We start from the raw sequence: 24,155 nt of genomic DNA, 5'->3' as shown, positions 1-24,155 counted from the left end.
ATATATATTTAATTTTTAACATAATTCAAGTATATAACCTTGATTTTTATGCTCTAAAAACATCGAAATCAGAAATTTTAACGTGATCGCTATAGTTTGCAGCTTTTGATATTCTGCAAACTTTCCGTAAATTCTAGTAACGCACACCACATTGGCGTTTCGGCGTTTCTTGGAAATCTGCAACAATAAGTAACACTATGCACAAATGTTAGACGACATAACGAAATAAAAGCTTATTACAAACGTCGCATCTTCACTTTTAAAAAGTCACTATTCTCTCAAAAAAAAAAGAAAGTTAAACTCTCCTACAATGGTGTAAGAATCTGTTTATTGCGATGTAACGTATACGTCCATCGCCATCTCCCGCGGAGTGCCGAAACTTGCGCGCGAACGCCATCGGCAGCAGAAACCCCGAAGCGCGAAGCGCCCCCGACGGCCGCCCGGCGAACCAACATTCAAATGTTATCCGTGTAGCCACAGATCGATCGGGCGCTATCTGTCAAACGCCGGGCGCCGTGTGATTCGGTTCGCTGCCGCTGCTTCCAAACAAATTCGCGGATTTTCGACGACGATGCGTTCGGCAAATAACACGGATCGTTCCTCGATGCGTCGCTACAACCGCGTGCTTCGGGCCTGCCCGTGAAAATGCACGCTTAGGTTTAACACTCGGCCTTATTCTCACGCGTCATGAGTTCCACAACGAAACCTGGCAAAATCGTCCAAGGTAGGTGGTTTGATCGGCCGAAAAGATTAACCGGTGACGTCACGCATCAATTGATAAGATTAGGGTTTAATTGGCCCTGCCGCCTCCGACAAGGCTCGTATACGAGGAAGTGTGCGCGCCGCTCGAAATATAGGCCAAGTCTCGCTTTTTATTTATTTTGAAATGTATACCTGGCGTTGCCACATTTACCCGCGTTTAAGTTAATCGACCATAGGGATTATTCGCATCGGTATGTTTTCCGAAAATGAAGCGGGGTCAGGCAAATATCTACACCGATCCCTGTGCGATACACCGGAAAACTCAACACATAATTAACAGCAATAGTTTTTTTTTTCTAATAACGACGGATATATCGGGCTCCTAGGAGACTCCCGATGAGTTTCAAATACACTATTGCATTCTTGAATATGTCAGCGACGATGTTCCCCAGACGGTAGGACAAAGCGCGTCGCGCGGCAACGTCGCGGGATCTCAATGACCTTTTGGCATTTGGTTTCTCCAGAGGTATACCTGCTGATATAACTCTAGTTTATTCACGTATGCTTCTGGCGGTGTGCGTTAAAGCCGGCAATGTAATTTTGGATCTTTCATCGTGAATAAATACGAGTTCATAGATTTTAAGGCGGACATGAAAACATTGGAAAACACAACAAAAAGCAGGAATCGAAATGGTAGTTACAAAGGGTGATTCATATTTTATTACTTTCCAACTGTTTTAAATTTAATTTTCATTCATTTTTAAAATATATAGCCCAGATATTGTTCCCGAAACTCAAGTTATATTTTAATTACGAAATATGCTATAAAAACAATATCAATCACGGAATCTCAGCCATTCGGGCTTGGTAGCTTCACAAGTTTATAACCAAAATAACACACAAGTTGCAGGCTGGCCACAATATGCCACCAATAATATTTTAACTTTCATATACTAGGAAATTCGCAATTTTTACTTTGCGATGCCACGTTGCCAGCTCATTATGATTATTTCGACAAATCGGGAGTTTTAAGGTCCCTGACAAAATATCGGCAATTTGTGGAATTCCTTCAGACTTTACAAAAATATTAATATTGTATATTGTTTTTTTTTTGTTATAATAAAGGCTAATTATTATTATTATTATTCTTATTATTATTATTGTGACGGATGATGAATCATGGATCTATGCATATGAACCTGATGAGCAGTCAGCTGTGTGGGTTTTTCAGGAAAACTGGCCACGTTGCAACTAGTTTTCTTTTTGGTGAAAGGTAAAACATTCAATTCTGAATAGTCGCAGTGTTGGTTGTCGAATGCCGCAATGTCATTGGTCAAATCTTAAGTCCCGCGCATGCGTATGTCAATATTTTTTAACCATTGTTCCGACCGATCCCTTCAACGAGACTGCGCGATGTATGATTTGTTCATAGATATAAGAAAGTGACTAATTGCTTTTAAATGGGATTATCCAAGGGTGGTCATTAACATACAATGCAACAAGATTATTACCTAAAGTTTTCCAATTTAAATTCAGTTAAAATTGTGGTCCGTAATAGAAAATAATTTTATACCTACCTGTGTTTATTATTTTTTGGTTTGGTATACTACTTAGTTTAAGTTTATCAGTATTCATTCTTATTTCGTGTATAATACAGCGTGTGTTGAATTGTGTGCGAATTATGCAAAATATGTGCGAGTCTAGTGTATCTCCCGCCCAAATGTGCAAAACACTATTCCATTGAGAGTAAGGACGTTATAAACAATGTTTATTTGGCTCTCATTGAACGTGCTGCCAGCAAGCAAGCATCTTTAGAAGAAACGGCCGCATTTAAGAAAATTCCAATATCAACTGTATGGAAAATTTCAACGAGGAAAAAAGAAGCGATGCTGACATTTTCTCGAGTGTAGATGAAAGTGATCAAGATATAATACGGCGTAAAATTTATCAGTTATACGAGAAACAAAACGTACCTACATTAGATATCTTAATTAGGAGGCTCGAAAAAGATGAAACCGGTGTTAAATGTGGCAGAACTACCTTATGGAAGTGTATTCAACACATGGGTTTTAGATTTAAATTCCGAAATGGCGACTGGAATATACAGAAAAAATTAGGATTTACAGAGAACAACAAAGGCCAATTATTTACTTGGATGAAACCTGGTTCGGCACTTATGATACCTCCGAAAAGGGTTGGGTTGGCTCAGCTGATAAGTGTAAAACAAACGCGCCATCAAAAAGAGGTAAAAGAATAACTATTTTGCATGCTGGCTCTAAAGTTGGTTGGATTCCAAATGGACTTTCCCTGTCTGCGAAAAATATTAAAGATTCTTCTCTGGATTACCATGAAGACAGTTTGAAAGTTGGTTTAAAAATAAACTAGTTCCAAACATTCCTCCTAATAGCGTCTTGTAAAGGACAATGCAAGTTATCACACCCCTTCCTCATGTGATACAGAAGCAACAATCCCAAATTACATGTATAATAACGACATTTATTTTCACGAATATTATACCAAAAACCAATTAATTGAGGTTCTACAAAGCTTGAACCTACAATGATGATTATGCATAAAATCTAGGGCACACAGTTTTAAGGCTTCCACCTTACCACTGTATATTTAATCCCATTGAACATGTTTGGCACCAACTGAAATCTGCCATTCGTCGTGACAATGTTTTTCCCCGTGTTAACTCCAATGTCCTCAAACTTATAGAAACCGAAATTTTTAACATCCCTCCACAAAGTTGGACAAACTCTGTTAAACATATAGAAAAAGAAGAACAATCGTATATCCATATTGCAAATAATATAGAACAAATAATAATTAGAACAGGCGATGATAGCGATAGTGATTCATATATGTAATTTGTAATTTTATTTTTATTTATTAATATTATTATAGTCTAAGCAAAGTACGGACCTGTTCGGCCATATTTGATTCTTACAGCTTGCCCGGATCTTTCCTTCATTCCCATCAGTTAGTCACTTTCTTATATCTATGAACAGACTTTACGTAGTAGCCCACTCGTACACACGGCACCGAGCCCACACAATAGATCATTGGACAATCTCCAAATTTATTTCGAAACGTAAAAATAATGCGGCAACGGTTAGATTTTCAGTTTCACGACACGCGTTTTCAATCGACATTTCACTTGCGTTCCGCGCAAACGATGATCAGATACGGTGACCGCGCGTCGGTGACAATTTAACGGCTGCCACATAAAAAAAAACTTCTGCAATAAAAGACGTGCCCGCGAATTAAAAACTGAAATCTAATTGCCACGTTCCGATCTCGTCGCCAACTCGATGCTTACTTCATCGTTCGGACATCTGTTTTGCGAATACGACCGAAACTCCTATAAATAATTCGAATTTTATTTGTCAAATTTAGTGCGCGTCTCTTCTTAGTCGATACAAGTGTATTGCCATATAAAACGGGACACAGATCGGTCGACTAATTTCGAACGTGAGCGCGCCCAATATGGCGTCGTACTGCGACGATTTCTCGGTGTACGAACCTCGCGGGAACCGTCGAAAGTACAGGGTGTACCGGAACGAACCTCTGCGGAAACGTTGGACGCTGCTGTTGGCGGTATCGCGCCTGGAGGACTTGGACGGTTAGTAAGATCATCCCGCGCTTTTAGTAGATGACACTTTTGAATTTTGCTTCTTGGCTGACCCGGACTCGACATATTTTCGGCGGAGCTGATCGTATTGAGCGATCTTAATCATTTCAGTTCTCAGTTATGTACATTTGAATGGACCTGTTGCGATAAAAAAGTGAGGCCAATTTTCCAAAATATAAAGGATAGCAATGGGGAAATATTTTATTTATTGATATAATTTATATAAATTATTTACGTATTGTTATTGGGCGATGACGACGATTTTCCCGAAATATTTGCCAAAATAAAATTTATAGTGTTATAACTTCTTACAGACCTCGTACGTATTGGTCAGTTATTTAAAATATTGAAGTCTTTTAAAAGTATTATTTAAAAAAAATACAATCAGTAGGCAAAGCGTACGCAAAAATATATATATTAACAATTTTCGTAGTACGTAAAAACGCTTCATTGATATATACGTGTTCAAAAAGTTAGTTTTATCAAAAAGTGTTTATTTATTCATCAAAATTAATTCAATACACAATACAGATATTGGCTCACGTTTCTTCCAATCATCGGAGCACTTCTGGTAAGCACTTTCCTTCCAATCGTTCCAAACTTCCTTTTTTTCATTTGTTTCTTGAGTTTTGAGGACAGGAAAAAGTCCGGGGAATATGGTGGTAATACTCTTTATTGACCGTACGCTTTTGTGGTAAGAATTTTTGATATACTACGCCATGATAATCAAAGAAGACGGTAAGCAGAACCTTGACGTGCTTTTTTCGATCTTGGCGATCCTGGGTTCTTCCACTGGGGCGACTGGGCTTTGGTTTCGACGTCATTACCATATACCGGTGATTCTCACCAGTTATGACCTGTTTGAGCCTATCAGGATCATCTTCGACGTCCTTTAACAGCTGTGCGATTCTCTTTCGACGGTCCTTTTGTTCAAAATTAAGCAGTTTCGGAACAGACTTTGCTGCTACACGTTCGATGCCCTAAACTTCGGAAAAAATTGCATGGCACGAGCCAATAGAAATGCCGACGTCTTCAGCCACTTCTCAAATAGTGATTAGACGATTTTTCAACACCATTTGCTTCACTTCTTCAACACTTTCACCTGTTATCGATGGACTGGGGCGTCCAGAACGAGGTTCGTCATCGGCGTCTTCTCGGCCATCTTGGAACAGCTTGTGCCACTTATAAACATTTTTTTTGCTCAAAGTAGATTCACTATATGCCGTTATCAACACTTCAAGTGTTTTGCAGCACTGTACTTCACACAATTTTATGCAAATTGCCGAGCACACAAAATACGTTTAACGCTTCTGTTACAAAAAAAGTATACTTGCAAACTGGCTGGAACTGTAACATCGTACGTTGCCCGCCCAATTACAAAAGTAACCTTACTATTTGAACACACCTCGTATATGACAAAGAAACGAATATCAAAATAAAATTTGCTTCACATTGCCTCAATATCGCCTGCGTTGTTGGACATATTGCAGTTTAGTTTAATCTCCCGTTTTGACTAGCAAAATATACTCTGACTATTATAAATAAATCTCATTTAATCGTGTCCTTAAAATAAATTATTGAAAAAGAAATTAGGGAAAGCGGGTTGATGCGGAAACAATGCCTATATAGACTGTTAAATAAAACAACTACGTTTTTATGTGGCAGTCTAGTCATACATTTGACCATATTGTGGTTTTTAATTCTCTGTTTTATTGAGAATTATGGCAAATATGACAAACCTACTTCAAAAAAGATAGTTGTTGCTTTATAAATTAGGCTGATTACAATATCTGATTGAATGTTGATGCGTATTTATATTATTGGGTTGTTCGGAAAGTCATTTCGTTTTTTTTGGGGAACATGAAAGACAGTTTTCGTATAATGAATAAATATTTTATTAAATTATATATTGGCCATTCTGGTCTAACACCTTTTGCCATCTTTCTGGCAGTAACATAATTCCCCTCTCATAAAAGTTTTGGTCCTTGCTGGCAAAAAACTGGTTCAGGTGGTTTTTGACATCTTCATTTGAGGTAAAGGTTTTGCCATCCAAAAAATTTTGCAGGGACCGGAACAAATAGTAGTCGGAAGGCGCCAGATCTGGAGAATATGGTGGATGTTGCAGTACGTCCCATTCAAGCCGTAAAAGTTTTTGGCGAGTGACCAAACTTGTGTGAGGTCTCGCATTATCCTGGTGGAACACTACACCCTTCCTGTTGATTAATTCGGGCCTCTTCTTTTTAAGTGAATCATTCAATTTGTCCAGTTGATGACAATAGACTTCTGAATTAATCGTTGTATTGTCCGGCAAAAGCTCAAAAAAAAACGATTCCTTTGACATCCCACCAAACGGAGGGCATCACCTTTTTTTGGTGAATGTTGGCTTTTGACACGCTTTGAGCCGGTTCATCTTTTCTGCTCCATGACCTCTTGCGTTTAACATTGTTGTATACGACCCATTTTTCGTCCCCAGTAATAATCCGCTTCAAAAATGGATCATTTTCTTGACGTTTGAGGAGCGAATCACACACGTCAACGCGACGACACAAATTTCGCTCCGTAAGGACATGGGGCACCCACACATCGAGCTTCGAGGTTAAGCCCATGCCTTTCAAATGGCCATAAACAGTCGAATTCGACAAATTTAATCTCTCACCGATCTCTCGCCGATATGCATCAACTAATGCCTTTATCGCATCTTTGTCAGCTTCGACCGGTCTTCCAGACCGTGGTGCATCTTCGACATCAAAATTGCCGGATCGAAATTTTGCAAACCAGTTCTGGCACTGGCGTACTGTTAACACGCCTTCTCTATACACATCCGTCAATTTTTTTCTCGCTTGGACAGCATTTTTACCTTTTCTGAAGTAAAAAAGTAAAATATGACGAAAATGCTGCTTATTGCTCTCCATATTTAAAAGGGCACCAACCAAAAACTACTGCGTAGAATTAATAGAACTTTTTCACACACAAGCCTTGCAATATCAGCTCTCAAGACATATAACGGTTATGCGGCTTAAGTGTGAAGTTGGTTTCGAAAAAACGTAATTAAGTCCTCTGACGGGAAAAAACGAAATGACTTTCCGAACAACCTTATACATATATATCCGTTTATGTAAATTGTGGAATGTCCTTTTATGGTGACTGAATACTAATATATCGATAACTAACTATGAAAATTTCACACAGTTTGTAACCAATCACAACTGATTGGTTTGACAGATTGCCATGGTAACGCATGTAGTGACGTTTCTGTTTGCGGTGAAATTTTCGTACCGAATCTTCCTTGCGCTAAAGTTTTTTCTTTGTAAACAAATACTTTTGTTTTTTTTTTAATCCAAAAAGCTTACTGCTTTATTTTGAATAAAAAAATGCACCACGGCGATGCCCAAAAAACCAAAAAGATTTTGACACTTTTTACACGTAAAAATAAATCAAAGCTCGTTTATTCTAAAGTTCCATTTATTCGCGGTTTGTGTTTTATCGTATCCCGGTCAATTTGTTCCCAAGCTCCGCGACACCGTCACCATAACCTATGGGAGTAGCCTCCTGGTGGGACCCTGTCGCTGGACCCGATCCCCGCCAATTCCGACTCGTATCCCGAACCCAGCAACGGGTTACCGTCTAAAAGTAACCCAAAAATAACCGTTTGGTTCGGTCTTAAGCGGGCCGTCACCTTTTCTCTTCGCCCCTTTGCTCTTGTATTCGTCGTTCGAGGACAGACCCGAGCCCGTCAATGGGTTCCTGTAGGAACTCGACGGGCGTTTCTCGTCGTTGTAATTTTCTCTGGTGATGCGCGTCACGGGCCTAGTTGCCGCCATTTTCGGGTCGGTCGACGCAGCATCATCCCCGCTGGGCGAAATGAACCATAACAGTTTAAAAAACAATTAAATGCAAGAATTGTTTGTTTGAATACGATGCGCGCATTGAAAGTAGTTGCCATTGTACATGATATTTCCTTAGTTTAAATGGAACACCCTATATATTATTTCATTTTTGAATATCTGATAAAATTTCATGATAGGTTCCTTAAGGTTTCCCTATACTTAATAAAGATGGAGCATCAATTTTAACTGTGTATGGTCCCTTTATTAATAATTTTTGACTCGTGATACTCCAAAATTTGATTAGAGATTACATTTTTTTCAAAGTTTTTAATTCATTTTTTAATGTGATGTGTGGCACATAAGATATTATTTTTTAAAGAAATGAAATGAACATGCCAAAATGCACTTTAACTGGATATAAAGTCAAAACAGGAAAATTGAATTTAAAAAGTAACAATCAATGAAATGATACAAAAAAGTTGGAACACAAGAAATATCAAATGCAGGTAAATGAATTCATTACAATTCTTGCTTCTAGGTGCAAACATTTTTGTCCATGCTCAATGCTGACTAGAAAGAACTTTGGAGTTTGAATAGCTTTTTTATAGAAAATCCGTTTCGGGGCCTTCAATTTTATGATCTGAAGTGGAAGAAGCCATATGGTCTCTGAAGAATGACAAGAAACCGGCTCCTGACAATGTAAAGGGTGAGATACTGAAACTGATAGAGGAGAAATCGCTGTGGAATGGCTACAGTCAACGTTCAATGACATACCTCAGCTTTTGTAGTGCACTGGGTACAAAGGAGTCGATGCAGAAACATGAACAAAGTCGTTTATCCGGTCTTCGTTGATTTCTCCAAGACATTTGACGACGTCAAACGGGAAACATTCATCGAGGTGCTCAGAAACACCGACATCGATGGCATGACGACACAGTAATAATAGCAAATAATAACGAATATGATCATTAGCAAAAATCAACATCGTCCAACTCGAAATGAGACCAGGCCTCAGAAATACAAACACGAATTGAAAAGGTCCGAGGAAGCTGTTTATCAGCAAGAAAATTTCTTTGCAGCTAAAACTGCTGGTCAGATGTTATATGTTCTCTGTACTGCTCTTGGATTGGCTTGGACAACAGAGACCACTTTAGGGCGAGCCTTAGAAATGGAGGTCGCATTTACGGTCTGTTGTAACTAATTGTTCAGGGCAACGTGCATGGCAGGAGAGGACCAGGAAGAAGACGACATTCGTCGATGCTCAACCTGCGCCAATGGTTGGCATTATCATCTGCTGACTTGTTGCCGTAAACAAGATACGAATAGTCATGTTAACAGTCAACGTCCGCAACGGATAGGGCAATGGAAGAAGAAGATTGAATGAACGCGTTAGTGGCGTAACAAGTAACAATATTATTGTCACTTATTAATCCTTTTTTCAAATTTCAACAGCGGATAGTACAAACAGAAAACTTTTTTACTATTATTTTAACAATTTCTCTCGAAATTTTCTTGTATTTTCCGCGATATTTTGGTCTTATTCGAAATTCGCGTTTCTCCCGCCCATCGCCGGCGACCCATTTTAATGTTTTCCGCCTCCGCCGCATTCGACACCAGCGTCGCCCCATATCGGGTCACGTTACTCATAGGGTCGCGTAACCATTTTTACGAAAACACCCTCCCCCGCCCGCTTCTAGTCCCATCGCGATTGAATTACCCGCGGGGAACGTTTCCGGTCGGTAAAGGTTCCGTCTTACGAAAAATCTTGCGGGACGGCGAGCCGTTGATCGAGAAAATCGACGTCGCCAGCTCGGTCGGCTCGGGCTTCAACGAGAATATGTCGCTCTGGTTCCGTATGGTACGAGCCCTGAAAACAGAAACCGCCGGGAGTGGTCCAAAATTAACCAAGCAGTGACGCCATTTTCCTGCTCATTAACGTCTCCAGGCTGAGAGAGAGAGAGAGAGCAACGCTCTGGTTTTCAGAACTTTCGAAAATTTGAGGTGAACAATGTCTGTCTTTTCGAACACCTTTCTCTCGGCGACACGTTTGACCCAATGTGACCATTCGACTTGATCTAATGTCAGGCGAGCTCTCGCCAACACGTTCACTTCATTGCAGTGAATTGGAATGACCCCGTAACGCAGTCGGCGTGAATTTTTAAGTATATTTTATTTCTAGAAACTACTCATCTGACCCAAAAAATAAACATGCTATTTGGAAGACAATTTAATATGCTTTAGTATGAGTTTAAATTTGTCAAGAGTGTAGAAATGAAACGTGTTCATACAGTAGGTATAGCGATAGTAACAAACTTGTTATAAACTTAAGTTAATCCTCTTCGTTTTTAAGCATTTGGACAGCGTTTAATTGTGGTAGCTTGTGTGGAAGTTCGAAGACTAAACGACTACAAAACTTACTCCAGATCATCGACAAGCACACCTACGCTTTGCACGGAATCATCTGAATTGGACATTGGGCCAAGAAAACCAGGAGAACGATTTGCGGAATGCAGCATTGAAGAGCGGAGCCCTTATGTTTTCATTCTTAGAGGCGGCCGTGGTCAAGGAGTAGGAGGTTTAACGGGTACTAGGTACATCGAGGATGTTTTATCAGATCACGTGGTACTATACGAGGGCAGCGCCAAAATTTCCCGGCCTGAATATGAAAGAAACAAAGTAGAGTAACAATTTTTTATTATTTTTCAATATAAAATCCCCATTAACTTCTCTTACATCTCTTTATTAACAACTCAATCCCGTTAAAAAAATATTCTTTTGGTTTGTCTGCAAAATGGGCTAAAACAGTCTCTTTTAACTCAACTTCGTCGTTAAACCGCCGTCCACGAAAGCCCTTTTTGAAATATCCAAACAAATAATAGTCGCTGGAGGATGATCTATTTGTTGGAACCCACACTCTAAAATGGCAGCTTGTGCAACACCAGCAGTACGGTGTTGCGTAATATTTACAATTGACCGTGGTATTCGTTTCTTTCAAATCTATGAAAGAATTCCTTCATAATCCCAAAAGATCGTGGTCATCACCTTTTTTGTGATGACCACGCCATTGATTCTTTTTTCGGTAGAGGGTCATAATAAAGAACCACAGTTTCATCTCCTATCACAAAAGTTTCCATCACAGGCTTCGGTTCCGACCCACAGAGTTCCATAGACCGCGCACACTCGACACGGCGTTGTTTTCGAATAGCCGACAGGTTTTTAGGAACCCATCTTGCACTAACCTTATGCATACCTAAATGATCGTGCAGGATTCGACGAACACTTGTATCAGAAAGCTTAGTAATTTCCTTGACCTTTAAACGTCGATCACTCAATACCACCTCTTCCACAATCGCAACAATATCTTCCGTTATGACCTCCACTGGTCGACCAGTTCTTGAATTATCTTCAAGGGACTCCTGCCCCATTCGAAACACAGACCACCACAGAATGCGAAGGCGAACTTTGGCCGCACGCACCATCCAGTCTTTTTTTAACAATTTTAGGTGCTAACCCTACTTTTGTCAAAAACTCTATACTCAATTTGCGTTATTTGCGACATTTTTTCGGACACGTCTTATTAAATTGTATTCCAAATAGCATTTTTTTTTTATTTGATCAGTAGCTTCTAAAGAAAAAAAAATTAAATTGAAGTCGCAAGAAAAGTTCGCAATGGGGTGATACGCGTCATCTGTCTAAGTTTCTTAAGTTTCTATTTAACCCTCTGAGTAAGATAATGCCCATTGCTAGCCGTCTTATCTCTTTTGTAAAATTTGCCTCATTTTCCTATCACGTTGATACCTTTCCAGTTTATATGTTTAGAGGTAAGACACACGAAGGAAAGGTGTGTTTCGATTTGAAGTTTACATTATTACTTTTGCTGTACCTGGGTTTGTTGGGTTCACCCGTTTCGGCCTTGGCGCGAGCCTCCTCAACTCCCGGGACGCGACTATCGCTAGACCGCTCCTGTCAAACACGAAAACTGACCCAAATCTCACGTACCAGCCGTATACGCTACAAGAAATACCGTCCGTGAAACGTCGTCGTTTTTCTCATTCTTCTGCGCTAAATCTTTTCGGTTTTCGCTCGCGTCTGAAGGGACGACGGTTCCGGTCGGCCGGATCACTTGCTCAGAATCCTCCATGACGATTCAAAACAAAAACCGCGAGGAATCTACACTTTGCGCGACGCGAATTTGTGGATGGCAAGGTCCGTCAATCGTTTTTGACAGGTTTCATTGTTTCCACGGAATACTTGTTTCCCTCAAACGGTGTAACCACAGCGATTTTGGGAGCAGTCGGACCATGAATTCTCCCGATCCGATCCTGACAGACTGGGCTAGCCAAAAGGCGTACTAATTATAAAATTGCAATGTGGAAGTTTCTTTTTCTTCATGTGCCCCTTCTCATCGAAGATTCTTCTCGTCTTTCCGCTGTTCTGATGAGGGTTTGGCGTTGATTCCAGTCTATTCTCGTATATTTTCCTGTCCTGTCAATTTTACCTTTGATGTATGCCAGTCCAGGCCTTTCGCTTTTTCATTGTTGTTGTATTACTTGTATTTATTCAGATTCGTATAAAGCCATATAAATTGGGCGATATGTCGAATCGATAATAAACAATAAATAAATACCAATGTTGATGTTAATCTACCGTGTCAACAGTAATAAGAATATTAGTGAAATTTCATTCCCAAACTGTTGAATTCGTATAAATTGGTGCCACTTAAACAAACGCGGCGTATGCCCAAAATCCCTGTCAAACGTACAGCAGTTTAGATTCGCTCCGTGTATATTTTTATCACGTAGAGAAGAGCGTCAGCGGCGAGTGAATGATCAGATAAGGAATCTCTGCAGGACCTGATTGGCCCAGACGGAAAGCAAAAGTTTTCGTTTCATATCTCAATTACGAAGAAACGATTGTTTACGACTTCAAGGAGTACCGCCTCGGGATTCTGGTTCTCTAGGACTAAAAACAAGAAAGAATCTATGCTACTGTTAAGGGTCAGTGCCGTTCGTGGCATGAGTACGCACACTTCTACTGAACTGGCTAGGAGAAATTAAATGATCCTCAGCAGTCTGCGACTATTTTACTTCGTTTCAGAATATCTTCCGCAAAGTACAAGAAGGTTCCGGTGTTGTCAAGCTTAGTGGGAAATAATATTTATACTACTGTAATATCCCTGTGATTGTTGTACTTATTTTTTAGTGCTATGTAAAAGCGTTAGTATTTTAGCAATACTGTTATTTTGTTTCTTACAAATAACCGCCAAGATTGCTTCTGATTAAAATTAGCAAGAATTTCGTATTATATTTTTCGTATTTGCTGTAAAAATTCAAAAACCCTTTGGATGATCCTAATCATAATGCTGTATTCTCTTTTGAACCTCGTTTTCTTCGTACACGATTAAAATCACCGTTTTCCTTTTGTACGTTTTCCTTTCGGCATATCCCACAAAATTTGGGTACGACACGATCGCGTTACGGCCCTGTCCTACGTCTTAAGTCTACACTCTGCGACTTTGTAGATGCACAGGTCCAGTACCGATCGACGCTAGTACCGAGCAACCTCGGTCGTTCGCAAAATGGCGCCAAGTCGGTGACGAACGTTTGCAACAATCGCATCAGCAACTTATCGTAACTTTGTTGGTTAAATTTTGGAATACCGAGATTGCTGACCGTGAGTCAACGACATTTGACTCATTTTTCCGACGGGATCGTGTTAAATGTGACTGTATCGACATCCACGCGAAGGTTGTTTCTAATTTGTTCCAAACGACGGGCGGCATTGAGTTTGTTTTTAATTAGCAAGGTTCGAAAAGTGTGGTGAGCGTTATAAATAGTAGAAGAGACGCATCAACCGGGGTAGGTACGGAATTATTTCAAAGCCTTTTTTGTTTACTCCTCCTCGGATGGGCTTGCGGTTGATTTAAAATTATAATTTGGGCAGGCGACGTTCTCCTCGAAGCAATTAGTTTAGCAAAATTTATGCAAATCGTGTGTACATACGCGCGTCCTAAAAATACTTATTGCGCGTTAAGAGAAACATTTAGGATCGTTTAATTGACCTGTCATGTTCTTAAATTTGCTCGTTATTTTTAATTATAGTTTGTTCGTTCTCGACGGCGAAAGAGGGAGAAAGAGAGAGAGAGAGAGAGTAGCGAATTGTTTGTAAAATGTGAAAATCATACTGCTTTACGGCATCGCTGAATAAAGTAATATCAAGAAATATTTTACACAAATCGGGTGTCCGCGATGGATTTCATTAGTGAACACTAAGATAACACTTCTCTGAATAAAAATTAAAATCTTGGGATCGGTTTTTAATATGGGGTAAATAGAAGTCACAGTTATTTCAAACTGGTTTTTAATTTTATCAATCGACCACTGTCAAAAGCCATTTGTTTATTATTATTATTATTATTGTATTAATATTATATTTTAATATTTTGATTTTCAATCAAGACAGTTTATTACTGTGCCCATATGTGGGAGTTTATAATAAATGAAAAAATCCTATAGAACGCGTTAATATAATTCACAAGGGTCTATGGTTGTCTTTTCGGTCCTTCCTTCCACAGGCTACAGATCTTCTGGATTCCTCAAATGTTAATTAGTTACTTAGGAGTCACCTAATTTTAACTTTTAATAATAATATCTATATCTTTTAAGTAGATCCAAAAGTGGGAACGTCGATCGGCATAATACAAATTCAACGGCCAAAATGTAACTTATTAAAAAAAATTGTTTTGCATTTTTACATAGTCACAAAATTGACTCTTAAATTCTTTCAGAACATTATGGTTTTTTTTTTCATATTTAAATGAATCGTCAATATTTAAAGTTTTTTGGCCAATTGAACATTTTCTAATATACTTTTCCAATATATCATCTCCAATCTTATAGTACAGCATGTGTCGTCAACGATAGACGGATTTCTTACAAGTAATCGATCACATTGGAGCCTTCTTATCTACCTTAAGTTTAATATTTTCGTCCACTATGCCGCACTGCGTTGTACTTTTCAAGTATTGTCAACATTTTATAAGTTAATTTTCTACGGTTAAATTTAGTCGCACCGAACACTGACAAACTTTCAAAATTCATCTTTCCTCAACATTAAGCAAGCCGCTGCGCTTTCAACGAATATTTCAAAACTGGAACTGGATCCCACTTTTTCGGTGTCTTCCAGAATCGGGCAGCGATCCCGTCGTATCGTCGTCCCAATCGCCCCTCGCAGGCCCCGGCCCCGGGGGGCACAAGGCCTCCTTCAAGAGCACCAAGCTAGCGCGCAGGGCGCGTTCCTTCAAGGACGACTTCCTCGGCCGAATATCCCAGATGCGCAGCCCGGGAAGCACGGCGGTCCACATGGGTTCGTTGCCGCGCACGCAGAGTCCCAAAGGCAACCCCAAGGACCCGGCGACCGACCACCGCGACGGCTACATCAAAGGACCCAAGCAGGAGCTGGACGCGATGTGGAAACAGACCCAAATCGCGTTAAAACACCTAAGGTACCCATCCGCGTGGAATTATTTCCACTCCGAGCCATTACAATGGCGGTTTCAGGGACGTGGTGTCCAAACAGAAGCTCGAAATGCTTCCCGGGAACGGAACCATCGTCTTGGACACCGTCTGGTCGATAAATTTAACGATAAAGTCGTCGATATCGATAGACAAGCCGAGCGCGATCGCGTCCGCCACCCACCGGGTATTCCAAACCGTCGCCAGACTTATCAAACTCTGTGACGACGCGCTTATAGACAACCAAAGCTCGGAACTGAAAAAAGAGAACGTCAACGAGATCGTCGAACAGGTCGAAGACGCGGTAAAGAACCTCATTCAACTGGCCCAAGACAAGATCGCCCAACAACAACTCACCTACAAGACCACCCCTAGGTCGTCGTTCGGCAATTGCAATGCGGACACGCAAACGCAGCGTAACTCCCTCCCCGACATACCCCTTACGCCGAGAGAGAGGGAGATTTTGGAGCAGACCTCGTGCGCTTTAACCGTGAGGAGTAGTCACAGCACCGAGTCCGTTTTGAGAGACTCCAGTCCTCCTCCTAAGCCACCCTTGCCCAACAGGTACGCTCGTCTATTCTTAGAAATACCTCGAAGAGTTTCTGACGTGTTAAATATGCTTGCGCAGCCTCAGAAGCAGGTCCGAGACGAACAGCTGCACGAGCCCGCCCCCCCTTCCGCCAAAGAAGAAAAACCAAAGGTTACATCATTTAGTGGACGAATCCTTTAGCGTCAACAGTTCGCCCATATGTAGTAGTTTAGAGAAGTAAGTTCGCGATCGAAATTTATTTCGTTCCGCGTTTAAAGATGACGGTTGCAGGGTTTCCGTGCGATCCAAATCCCCGGACGACTCCATATCGTTGCTCTCCGAAGGTACGGGAAGCATAGACTCCATGTTGAACCATTCGTCGAAGGAGGAGGACGAGATCAAGGCGTTGATGGAGTGCGACGGGGACATGTTCGATAACCACACCTCCGACATATTCGGTATAGGTATTTATCAAAAATTGCACCCGCGACCGGAGAATATTGCACGAAAATTTCCCGGCCAGGTTCTAACTCGTGGGAAGAATCGTCTTTAAGTTCAGCCATATCCAACCACAACGTCGACCTGCACACCTCGGTCAACGATTACCATCGGCTTTCGAACACCGATTCGGGTATCATGTCAATTCGGTCGTCGAGCTATTCGAAGCGCAGTTCGCAGCAGAGTTCCCTGAGGTAGACGACGTTTTCCTTTGAGACGACCTCTATTCGACGCTCGACCTTAATTTTTAGTTCGCAATTTACCATGAGGCAAATGAACGACGCGTTCGACAACCAAACGTTCTTGAGAAACTTTTCGCAGAAGGTGAGCGCCTCCAATTCGATGCTACTGGTCTCCAACAGTTCGCATTCGATCAAGGGATGCTACGAAGTAAAAGGCGACGACGCGCCTCCCGCCATTCCCCAGAAAACCAAGAAGAAGACTGATAGACAACCGTCGCCTTACGATAACGTACCCGATGAGAACTCTTTCGGTAAGGAATCGTTTAGTGCACCGCCCGTCCTTGGAAAGCGACGATAAACGTTTTAGCCGTGGAAGATGTCCAGGGTGAGGTTCTAGTCAGCTGCCACCATCACCAAACTCACCAGCACGCGTCCCAAGACTTCGACGAGGTAGACAGTGTCAAACCTCCGCCGTTACCGCCCAAGAAGAAACACAGTAAGTAGAGACAAGAAAATGTATAATTAGCCTCCTCCGGACCTGCGTATTAAGTCTTTGAATAGCGTTAGATTCGTGCCGTAGGCGAAATTTACCGGGTAGTTTTACGATTAAAGGCTTTCTACAACGGTTATGAAACGTTCGAGTCGTTTATCTAACTAGTAATTTTGCCCTATCAGTGTTCCAGTCTGTGGCTTATAGTGGTAAGTTATCGAGCTGTTAGCCGTGTTGTGTTGCACTGTCGCTTGATGTCGATGCTTTCCTCGCTCTATTTAGAACCACTCGATACTCCGCGCCAAATGTCAAACTGGCAGCTGTTCCGTTCGCGTGCGCTTTTGCTGACGTTGGCACTTCGGACCGAAATTTGAATTAATTCTTTGCTTGACGATTGACTTAACGGATATAGAATAATTCCATTTTGTGTTGTCCGACCGACTGACTCCACGTGTGTTTAACCTTTCGTTATTAGTCCTTTGGTCGCGTTTCCTACCTTTGACAACTTCAATGGAACCCGCAATTTCCTTGCAGTAATGGCTTACATGGAGATGTTCGGCAACTGCTCGCACACGAACGATCAAGAATTCATGAGGCATTCCGTGCACATGGTACAATCTCAGTGGCAGCCCTCGATACCCGGCCTGACGAGTACTCAGTCGTGCTCGTTCAGTCACACGATGCACAGTACCAGCAGGTCGACTCACGCGCAGGGCCAGTTGCTGAGTCTGCCGCCACATTCCAATTTCGACCAACGGTCAGTACTATCGAGTTTGTGTCGAAATATTCTACGGTCTAGCGTAATTACAGAGGCCCATCTCCTTTACATTCCCCAAACGCTGCGACCCTATCCTCCTCGTCATCGTCTAACAGTTCGGTAGTGCCGCCCGCATTGCCGCCGAAACAAAAGTCCCGCAAGTCGTCGTCCAAGTCACCGCCCGCGACGCCCACGGGCACGCTGCTGATCGACTGCAAACCGTCTAGTCAAACTCCCTCGCCGATACCCCCCAAGAGCCTGCCGGACCTGCTGGAGCACACGGGCGGCGCGACCAAAATCCAAGAGGAAAAGTCGGACTCGCCCGAAGTGACCGTCGCCGACGTAGACTTGATGGAAGAGTTCAACGTGGATAAGTTCCTGGTGTGGAAGAAACCGGAAGAAGAGGGTCCCGACATTAGGGGCGGACCCGTCGACGCCTTGATCATCCAGGCGACCAAGGCTACTAAGAATGGAGGTTAGTTTCTAGTGGTCGTTGCTGTCATAAGCCCGAGGTCCTAGACTCTGAGTTTCTGTGGTCTGTGACCTCGGGAAAGGTACTCCCCTTCCCTATTTATCTCGATCGTAGGCGTTTTCTCTGAGATAATGTGTTTATGCTGTGTTAAATGCAGAGGAGATGGATAGCGGTACGTAAACTTAATGTTAAGTTGTCGTGGCAAAACGATCTTTAATTTTCCGCGTGCCATTTTGTTTAAGTCCCAATTGCGCGGCGGTTTCAAAAGCGAAGACGAAATAATTGCGACTTAAATAAAATGGAACTCTTCTTCCCCTCTTTTCTCTGTAGTATTCCAGTCAAATTTCATTTACCTTTCTTTCATCCACATCGTGACTGTCAAAGTCTCCAGAGTTTTGATCATGCGTTCCAGTAACTGGTAACGCCAATCAACTTTTTGTGATGGTCTTTGCCAACCGATTTGGTGGTTGAAGCTCTTTCTCGCTGCCTCGTTTCAGTTTTCGCGTATCAGGAAGCATTCCTCACCACCTATCGTACGTTCATAGCGCCGGTGGACCTCATCGCGAAACTCATACGAAGATATAACCATTTCTACTACCAGCAAGAGAAGAAGCCTCGATCGCGGGAAGCCTTCGCCCTGATCGTCAGGGTTGTGAACGACCTCACGTGAGTAGAAAACGGGGACCGAGAGGTCGTGTTTGTGTAGGAACGCGCGTTGTAGGAGCCTCGATTTGGACGACCCCCTGCAACACAAACTGATGAATTTCGTGCAGCAGCTGATTTCGTGCGGCGAGCTGGTGCTCGCCAAGGCTCTAAGGGTCAAGCACCTCGAGAGGCACGCGGCCAAGGAACGGTCCCTGAGGTACACCAACGTCGTCAGCAGTTTATCGTTGAGCGCGCGCAACGCGACCTTGCTCGATTTCAAATCGGAACAGATCGCCGAACAGATGACGCTGCTCGATGCGGAACTGTTTATGAAGATCGAGATTCCCGAGGTGCTGATCTGGGCTCAGGAGCAGAACGAGGAGAGGAGCCCTAACCTCACCCGATTCACCGAGCATTTCAATAAGATGTCCTATTGGTAAGTGGCTCAGCGACTCAGATCGTTATAGCATTCGGTGTTTCGCATTCTCAGGGCACGAACGAAAATTCTAACGGCAGAAACTAAAGAGACTCGCGAAAAGTACTTCATGAAGTTCATCAAGATCATGAAACACCTCAGGAAAATCAACAACTTCAATTCCTATTTGGCCCTGTTGTCGGCGCTCGACTCGGCTCCGGTCAGGAGGCTAGAGTGGCAGAAACAGGTCCAAGAGGGTTTGAAGGAGTATTGCGCCCTTATCGACAGCTCGTCGAGTTTTAGGGCGTATCGCATGGCGTTGGCCGAGACGCTACCCCCGTGTATTCCCTACATGTGAGTGTTTCACCCTTAGCTTTGCTCGAGCAATGGGATCGCGTTACGTTTTAGCGGACTGGTGCTCCAGGACCTGACGTTCGTCCACATCGGTAACAGCAACCTGCTGCCCGACGGCACCATCAACTTTTCGAAGAGGTGGCAACAGTACAACATCGTGGAGAACATGAAAAAGTTCAAGAAAGAGTGAGTGGGGGTTTGGGTTTCGCCTCTGTCGTGACCGCGGGCTCATTTTTCAGGACCTACTCGTTCAAGAAACAAGAGAAGATCATCCAGTTTTTCCAAAACTTCGACGATTGCATTGGCGAGGACGCCATGTGGAAACTGTCGGAGAAAATCAAACCGAGGGGCGGTAAGAAGCCGCTTTAACCGGGCCGCGACGTTCGTACGGTAGACCTCTTAAAGCAATACGTCTGAAGAAATCGATTTTTGTGCAATTATTACGCTAGCTACTTGGTTAAGTACGACAATGCATCACTTTCTATTGGTTTAGGGCGGCCGCGGCAATCCGATAACCCTTTTTTTCGAAATCTCCGCCTCCCGCAAGTCCCCCGATGCCCGACTCTTCAAAGTGAACCTTCTAAAAATCACTATACGCCGAGTTGTTTCACCCAAACTAGTCTCTTCAACCGTGCCTCCTGAAAGTGATCCCTGAACCCAAGCTGATCCTTGCCTGAGGCGGGTGCGGCGAAAGAAAATATTAATCGAAAAAGGGGGGCTCGAGTTCGCGGCCATGTAAAAGCTTTAACGTGTTTTAATTCTAGTAATATGTTGATGAACGCGCGTGGCGCTTTCCACGCAACCATTTCCTCGGCTTGGTGTAACAAGACTGATTTATGCTATATCGTAGTAGATTGTAAATTTTCGCCGATTTTAAGGGAGGGGATAAAGGCGGAAAGCCGCGTTTATTACATCGAAACTACTGGAAGAATCTTTCGCTTTACGTCCTTGCAATTCGTGCAAAATGGCATAGAAAAGAAACCATTATGGGGTTTTGTTCTAATGATTTTCGCTTCACCGACCTAAACGTAGGCGGGGCTTGACGTCACAGTAAACGCTAACTGAACTATCTTAGAAAAAGTATTATATGAACTGTATATGCGGCAACACTGTTTCTAGTCAGGAACGCGGAGGCAACTTTGTCGACAAACAAGAAAACGTTGCCATAGCTAGTAAAAATTAGTTAGGTAGTAAAAAAAATAACATACTTTCGTTTTCGGATTATATAAATTTTAAAATTATGAATGTTAGGGTAGGATCAGATTTTAAACTAAAACTTAGGTGTCCACTAATTTATTAGGCGAATACAAGACCCATACAATTTTTAGATAAGAAATTGTTTATTTTTGGAGGATTTATGAAAATCTGCGAGTTAAAAATTAATTATGATATTTTCGAGGGCTGATATGGAAGGATGAGCTACTTTGGATCACACTCGATCAAATGGGAAAATTTCGTTTCGACATTTAACTTTTACGCGCCGCACAACACATCACAGATCGCGAGGTACTTTTGCAAAAATCGCGGTTTTTTACTTGATATACTCCCGCCAAAATGACAACAACGACGTTAGTGAATTATTGTGGCTAAAAATTATGGTTTAATAGGCAATCCTATGGCTGATCGGTGCGGTCGCCGGTGAGCGGACCGACCAAATAGGGTTCCCTACTTAAATTGAATGTCGCGGATCCCAACAGCAAAAACTATTAGAAGGCCTAATTAAATTATAAGCTAAAAATGGGTACAAAAAGTACAGGGTGGGCACTTTATTACGGGCCTGTGCTTTTTCTCAGGAACTAGTGATTTAAAAAAAAAAGGTTATACAAAAGTTTAAAATTGTTTATTTTTCTATATATACAGTGTGTCCGGCTGGCAGTAATGACTACTTGATCAAATTTTAGTTTTAGAAGACTTCCTTCTAACGATCTACGATAACTAGGTATTTTAGAATTATATAGGGTGTCTTAAAGGATATTTTTTTAAATTTCAATTTGCAGTATATTTTTTCTTTAAATGAGCCGCCCATGTTTTTGATATTTTTTCTCAAAGCAGGTCAAAATACCAATAATTTGGTATGTCCTAATGGTTTTCGAAATACTGACACCTAGTTATTTTAAAGAATTTGAAAAAAGCATATCATTCTTATTTTTTAATTTATTTTCAGCATTTTTGCAACGGGTGATTTTTTATAACGTCTACGATGTAAAATAATATGTATAAAAATGATAGAAGTTCAAAAATTTAACACAAGTAGCAGTAACAAAATCGATGTTATTTAGCTGCACTACAGCTTCACTAATACACCTTTGTAGTTCATTTAACGTAGTGCCTCTTTCTTTATATACCATATCTTTAATTTTCCCCCCTAAAAAAAAGTCCAGTGAGGTAATTTCTGGATTTCGAGGTGGCCCCCAGACGTTTCCATTTTCTCCTATCCAAAGATCGCAATTTTGATTTAAAAATTCAGTGATCTTGCTGCCACATTAATTGAGCACGTTAACAAGCCTGTATTTCATTTACCATTAATGCTCGTATTTCATTTCTGAGCATATTGAAATATCGTCTAGAGTCCAAGTTTTCATTAAAGAAAATTGTCCCTATAACCTTTGATCGGTATATTCCGCACCACACTTTCACAGATCGTCTTGTCGTTTTACTTCGAACACCCTTTTCTTATTTTCATCACTCCAGTAAAATGTGTTTTTCCGATGTATGAAAATTCGACTCATCGGTCTAAATTATATGACGCAAGGCGTCATCAGCGAAATGCATGTCCATTAAAAAATTGCAACAGTTATGGTCCTGTTCCTCTAGATATTGCCCGGGTAAAAACTTAAATGCTTTTCGCTTCTGTAATTTTCAACAAATTCTGAGGCTAGTTGATCAGTGCTTGATTAAAATCACATCTGTCAAACTCTGACACTTAAATATAACGCCACTTAAAACAAACACTTATTTGGGTACCACAGCCAACTAGGGTGAAAAGTAAGTTTCATAATAATATTATTGTGCCCTTAAAAAAATGGGAGTTTTTTACTATTAATGAAAACTTTATTTAAATATGCCAAATCTTAATAAATTGTCCCATCATTCGTTGAAACAATCATTAAAATTAAATAAAATATAAGAAAGATAAGCCATTATAGAATATATATACCAAATTATAGGTATTTTGCACCAGCTTTGAGAAAAAATATCAAAAACAAAAAATAATGTCGCACTTATCGGACACACTGTATATATAAAAAACAAATAATTTAAAAATTTCATTTAAACCATAAAACTATTGTAGTAACTGTTTTTTTCTAAAATCAGTAGTTCCTGAGGATAGGTACAGGCCACTAATAAAGTGCCCACCCTGTACGCTATACCTACTTATGATGTAGTCTTAGGCGATAAATAATAAATGTGTTTTCTTCAAAAGTGATCTTAGTGAGCGGTGTCTTAGAATGTTCCGGAATGGGTTTTTATGTTTGCCTGTCTACGTGCCGTTTCGCGGATGGAAATTTTTAGGTTAACGCGACAATCTTTAGTACAAATATGCATTAAAAGGGAACGCAATCGGCACGGGCAACCATATAAATCCATGACTCGCTTCATCGTAATAAAACTTTACGCGAAAACGGAGTAGTCATCGAACGTATTCACCCCGATCGGAATTTCGGCCACGGCTTAAGATTAAAATAAAGATATAACCCATCTACAAGCAAAGTTTCGGTCAACTATTCGTGGCGGTTGCATCTTATTTGTTGTAAAAATGTAATAAGTTATTTATTTTAAACGTAAGTATTCGTTCATTGCGATTCATAGGTACTTTTGCGATTTTGACCGCACCCGTTTCGGCAGTTGGCGTCAAATTAAATACCAAATAGTCGCATACTTTCCAGCAGTATTATTTTTTAAGTTAGATTAAAAGAAAAACGTACGGTGCCAATTAATTTTAAGCGATTTAATTGACAACTAAATCAAAATGGAAGCGCCTATGAACTTAACCTAAGCCTGTTATTAACTTTTTTTTGTTGTCTTCTATATATATTTTTTGTAACATTTTATTGTACATGCTTTTTTAAAAAATTTAGTTCTACTTTGAAGTAATAATTCTGTATACTTGTAAAATATTAATTAAAAAGTGTGTG

The 24,155-nt window shown here is 41.1% G+C and overlaps 2 protein-coding genes across 5 annotated transcripts; one reads left to right on the top strand and one right to left on the bottom strand.

Annotated features, from left to right (window-relative positions):
* The first annotated feature begins 488 nt into the window (after nt 1-488).
* Nucleotides 489-24,155, top strand: LOC132701912 (guanine nucleotide-releasing factor 2). Of its 4 annotated transcripts, none has more exons than XM_060670214.1 (16): nt 489-724; nt 15,349-15,667; nt 15,723-16,241; nt 16,306-16,443; nt 16,498-16,670; nt 16,730-16,898; nt 16,956-17,197; nt 17,254-17,382; nt 17,562-17,585; nt 17,911-18,133; nt 18,187-18,608; nt 19,103-19,271; nt 19,327-19,686; nt 19,741-20,019; nt 20,074-20,205; nt 20,259-24,155. In XM_060670214.1, exons 1-16 carry the CDS (start codon nt 688-690, stop codon nt 20,386-20,388), a joined length of 3,465 nt encoding a protein of 1,154 aa, XP_060526197.1. In that variant the 5' UTR covers nt 489-687; the 3' UTR covers nt 20,389-24,155. The 4 variants fall into 4 exon arrangements, with proteins under 4 accessions (XP_060526197.1, XP_060526195.1, XP_060526194.1 ...); XM_060670212.1 differs by lacking the exon at nt 489-724 and adding an exon at nt 3,710-4,327 and having other exon boundaries at nt 16,498-16,664; XM_060670211.1 differs by lacking the exon at nt 489-724 and adding an exon at nt 3,713-4,327.
* On the bottom strand, nt 7,470-12,618 carry LOC132702210 (uncharacterized). The gene is made up of 5 exons (XM_060670711.1): nt 12,188-12,618; nt 12,047-12,126; nt 9,881-10,030; nt 8,013-8,188; nt 7,470-7,960 (listed from the first exon to the last, which is right to left on the bottom strand). The coding sequence occupies exons 1-5, from the start codon at nt 12,302-12,304 to the stop codon at nt 7,860-7,862; spliced, it is 624 nt and encodes a 207-aa protein (XP_060526694.1). The 5' UTR covers nt 12,305-12,618; the 3' UTR covers nt 7,470-7,859.

Source organism: Cylas formicarius, unplaced genomic scaffold, assembly GCF_029955315.1.
Source record: "Cylas formicarius isolate icCylForm1 unplaced genomic scaffold, icCylForm1.1 PGA_scaffold_5__7_contigs__length_24384050, whole genome shotgun sequence".
Lineage (NCBI taxonomy): Eukaryota > Metazoa > Arthropoda > Insecta > Coleoptera > Brentidae > Cylas > Cylas formicarius.
The sequence above is the reverse complement of the archived record's forward strand: the minus strand, read 5'-3'. Positions and strand labels throughout refer to the sequence as shown.

Excerpts from the sequence above, each read along its gene's own strand:
- LOC132701912 (XM_060670211.1), top strand. The coding sequence starts at position 4,192 with ATGGCGTCGTACTGCGACGATTTCTCGGTGTACGAACCTCGCGGGAAC. Across the intron at positions 4,328-15,348 it reads GCGCCTGGAGGACTTGGACG|AATCGGGCAGCGATCCCGTC; the intron begins GTTAGTAAGATC and ends GGTGTCTTCCAG. Across the intron at positions 16,444-16,497 it reads ATATGTAGTAGTTTAGAGAA|GGTTTCCGTGCGATCCAAAT; the intron begins GTAAGTTCGCGA and ends TGACGGTTGCAG.
- LOC132702210 (XM_060670711.1), bottom strand. The coding sequence starts at position 12,304 with ATGGAGGATTCTGAGCAAGTGATCCGGCCGACCGGAACCGTCGTCCCT. Across the intron at positions 10,031-12,046 it reads GGTGAACCCAACAAACCCAG|GGCTCGTACCATACGGAACC; the intron begins GTACAGCAAAAG and ends TTCTGTTTTCAG. Across the intron at positions 8,189-9,880 it reads ACCGGAAACGTTCCCCGCGG|CGGGGATGATGCTGCGTCGA; the intron begins GTAATTCAATCG and ends CATTTCGCCCAG.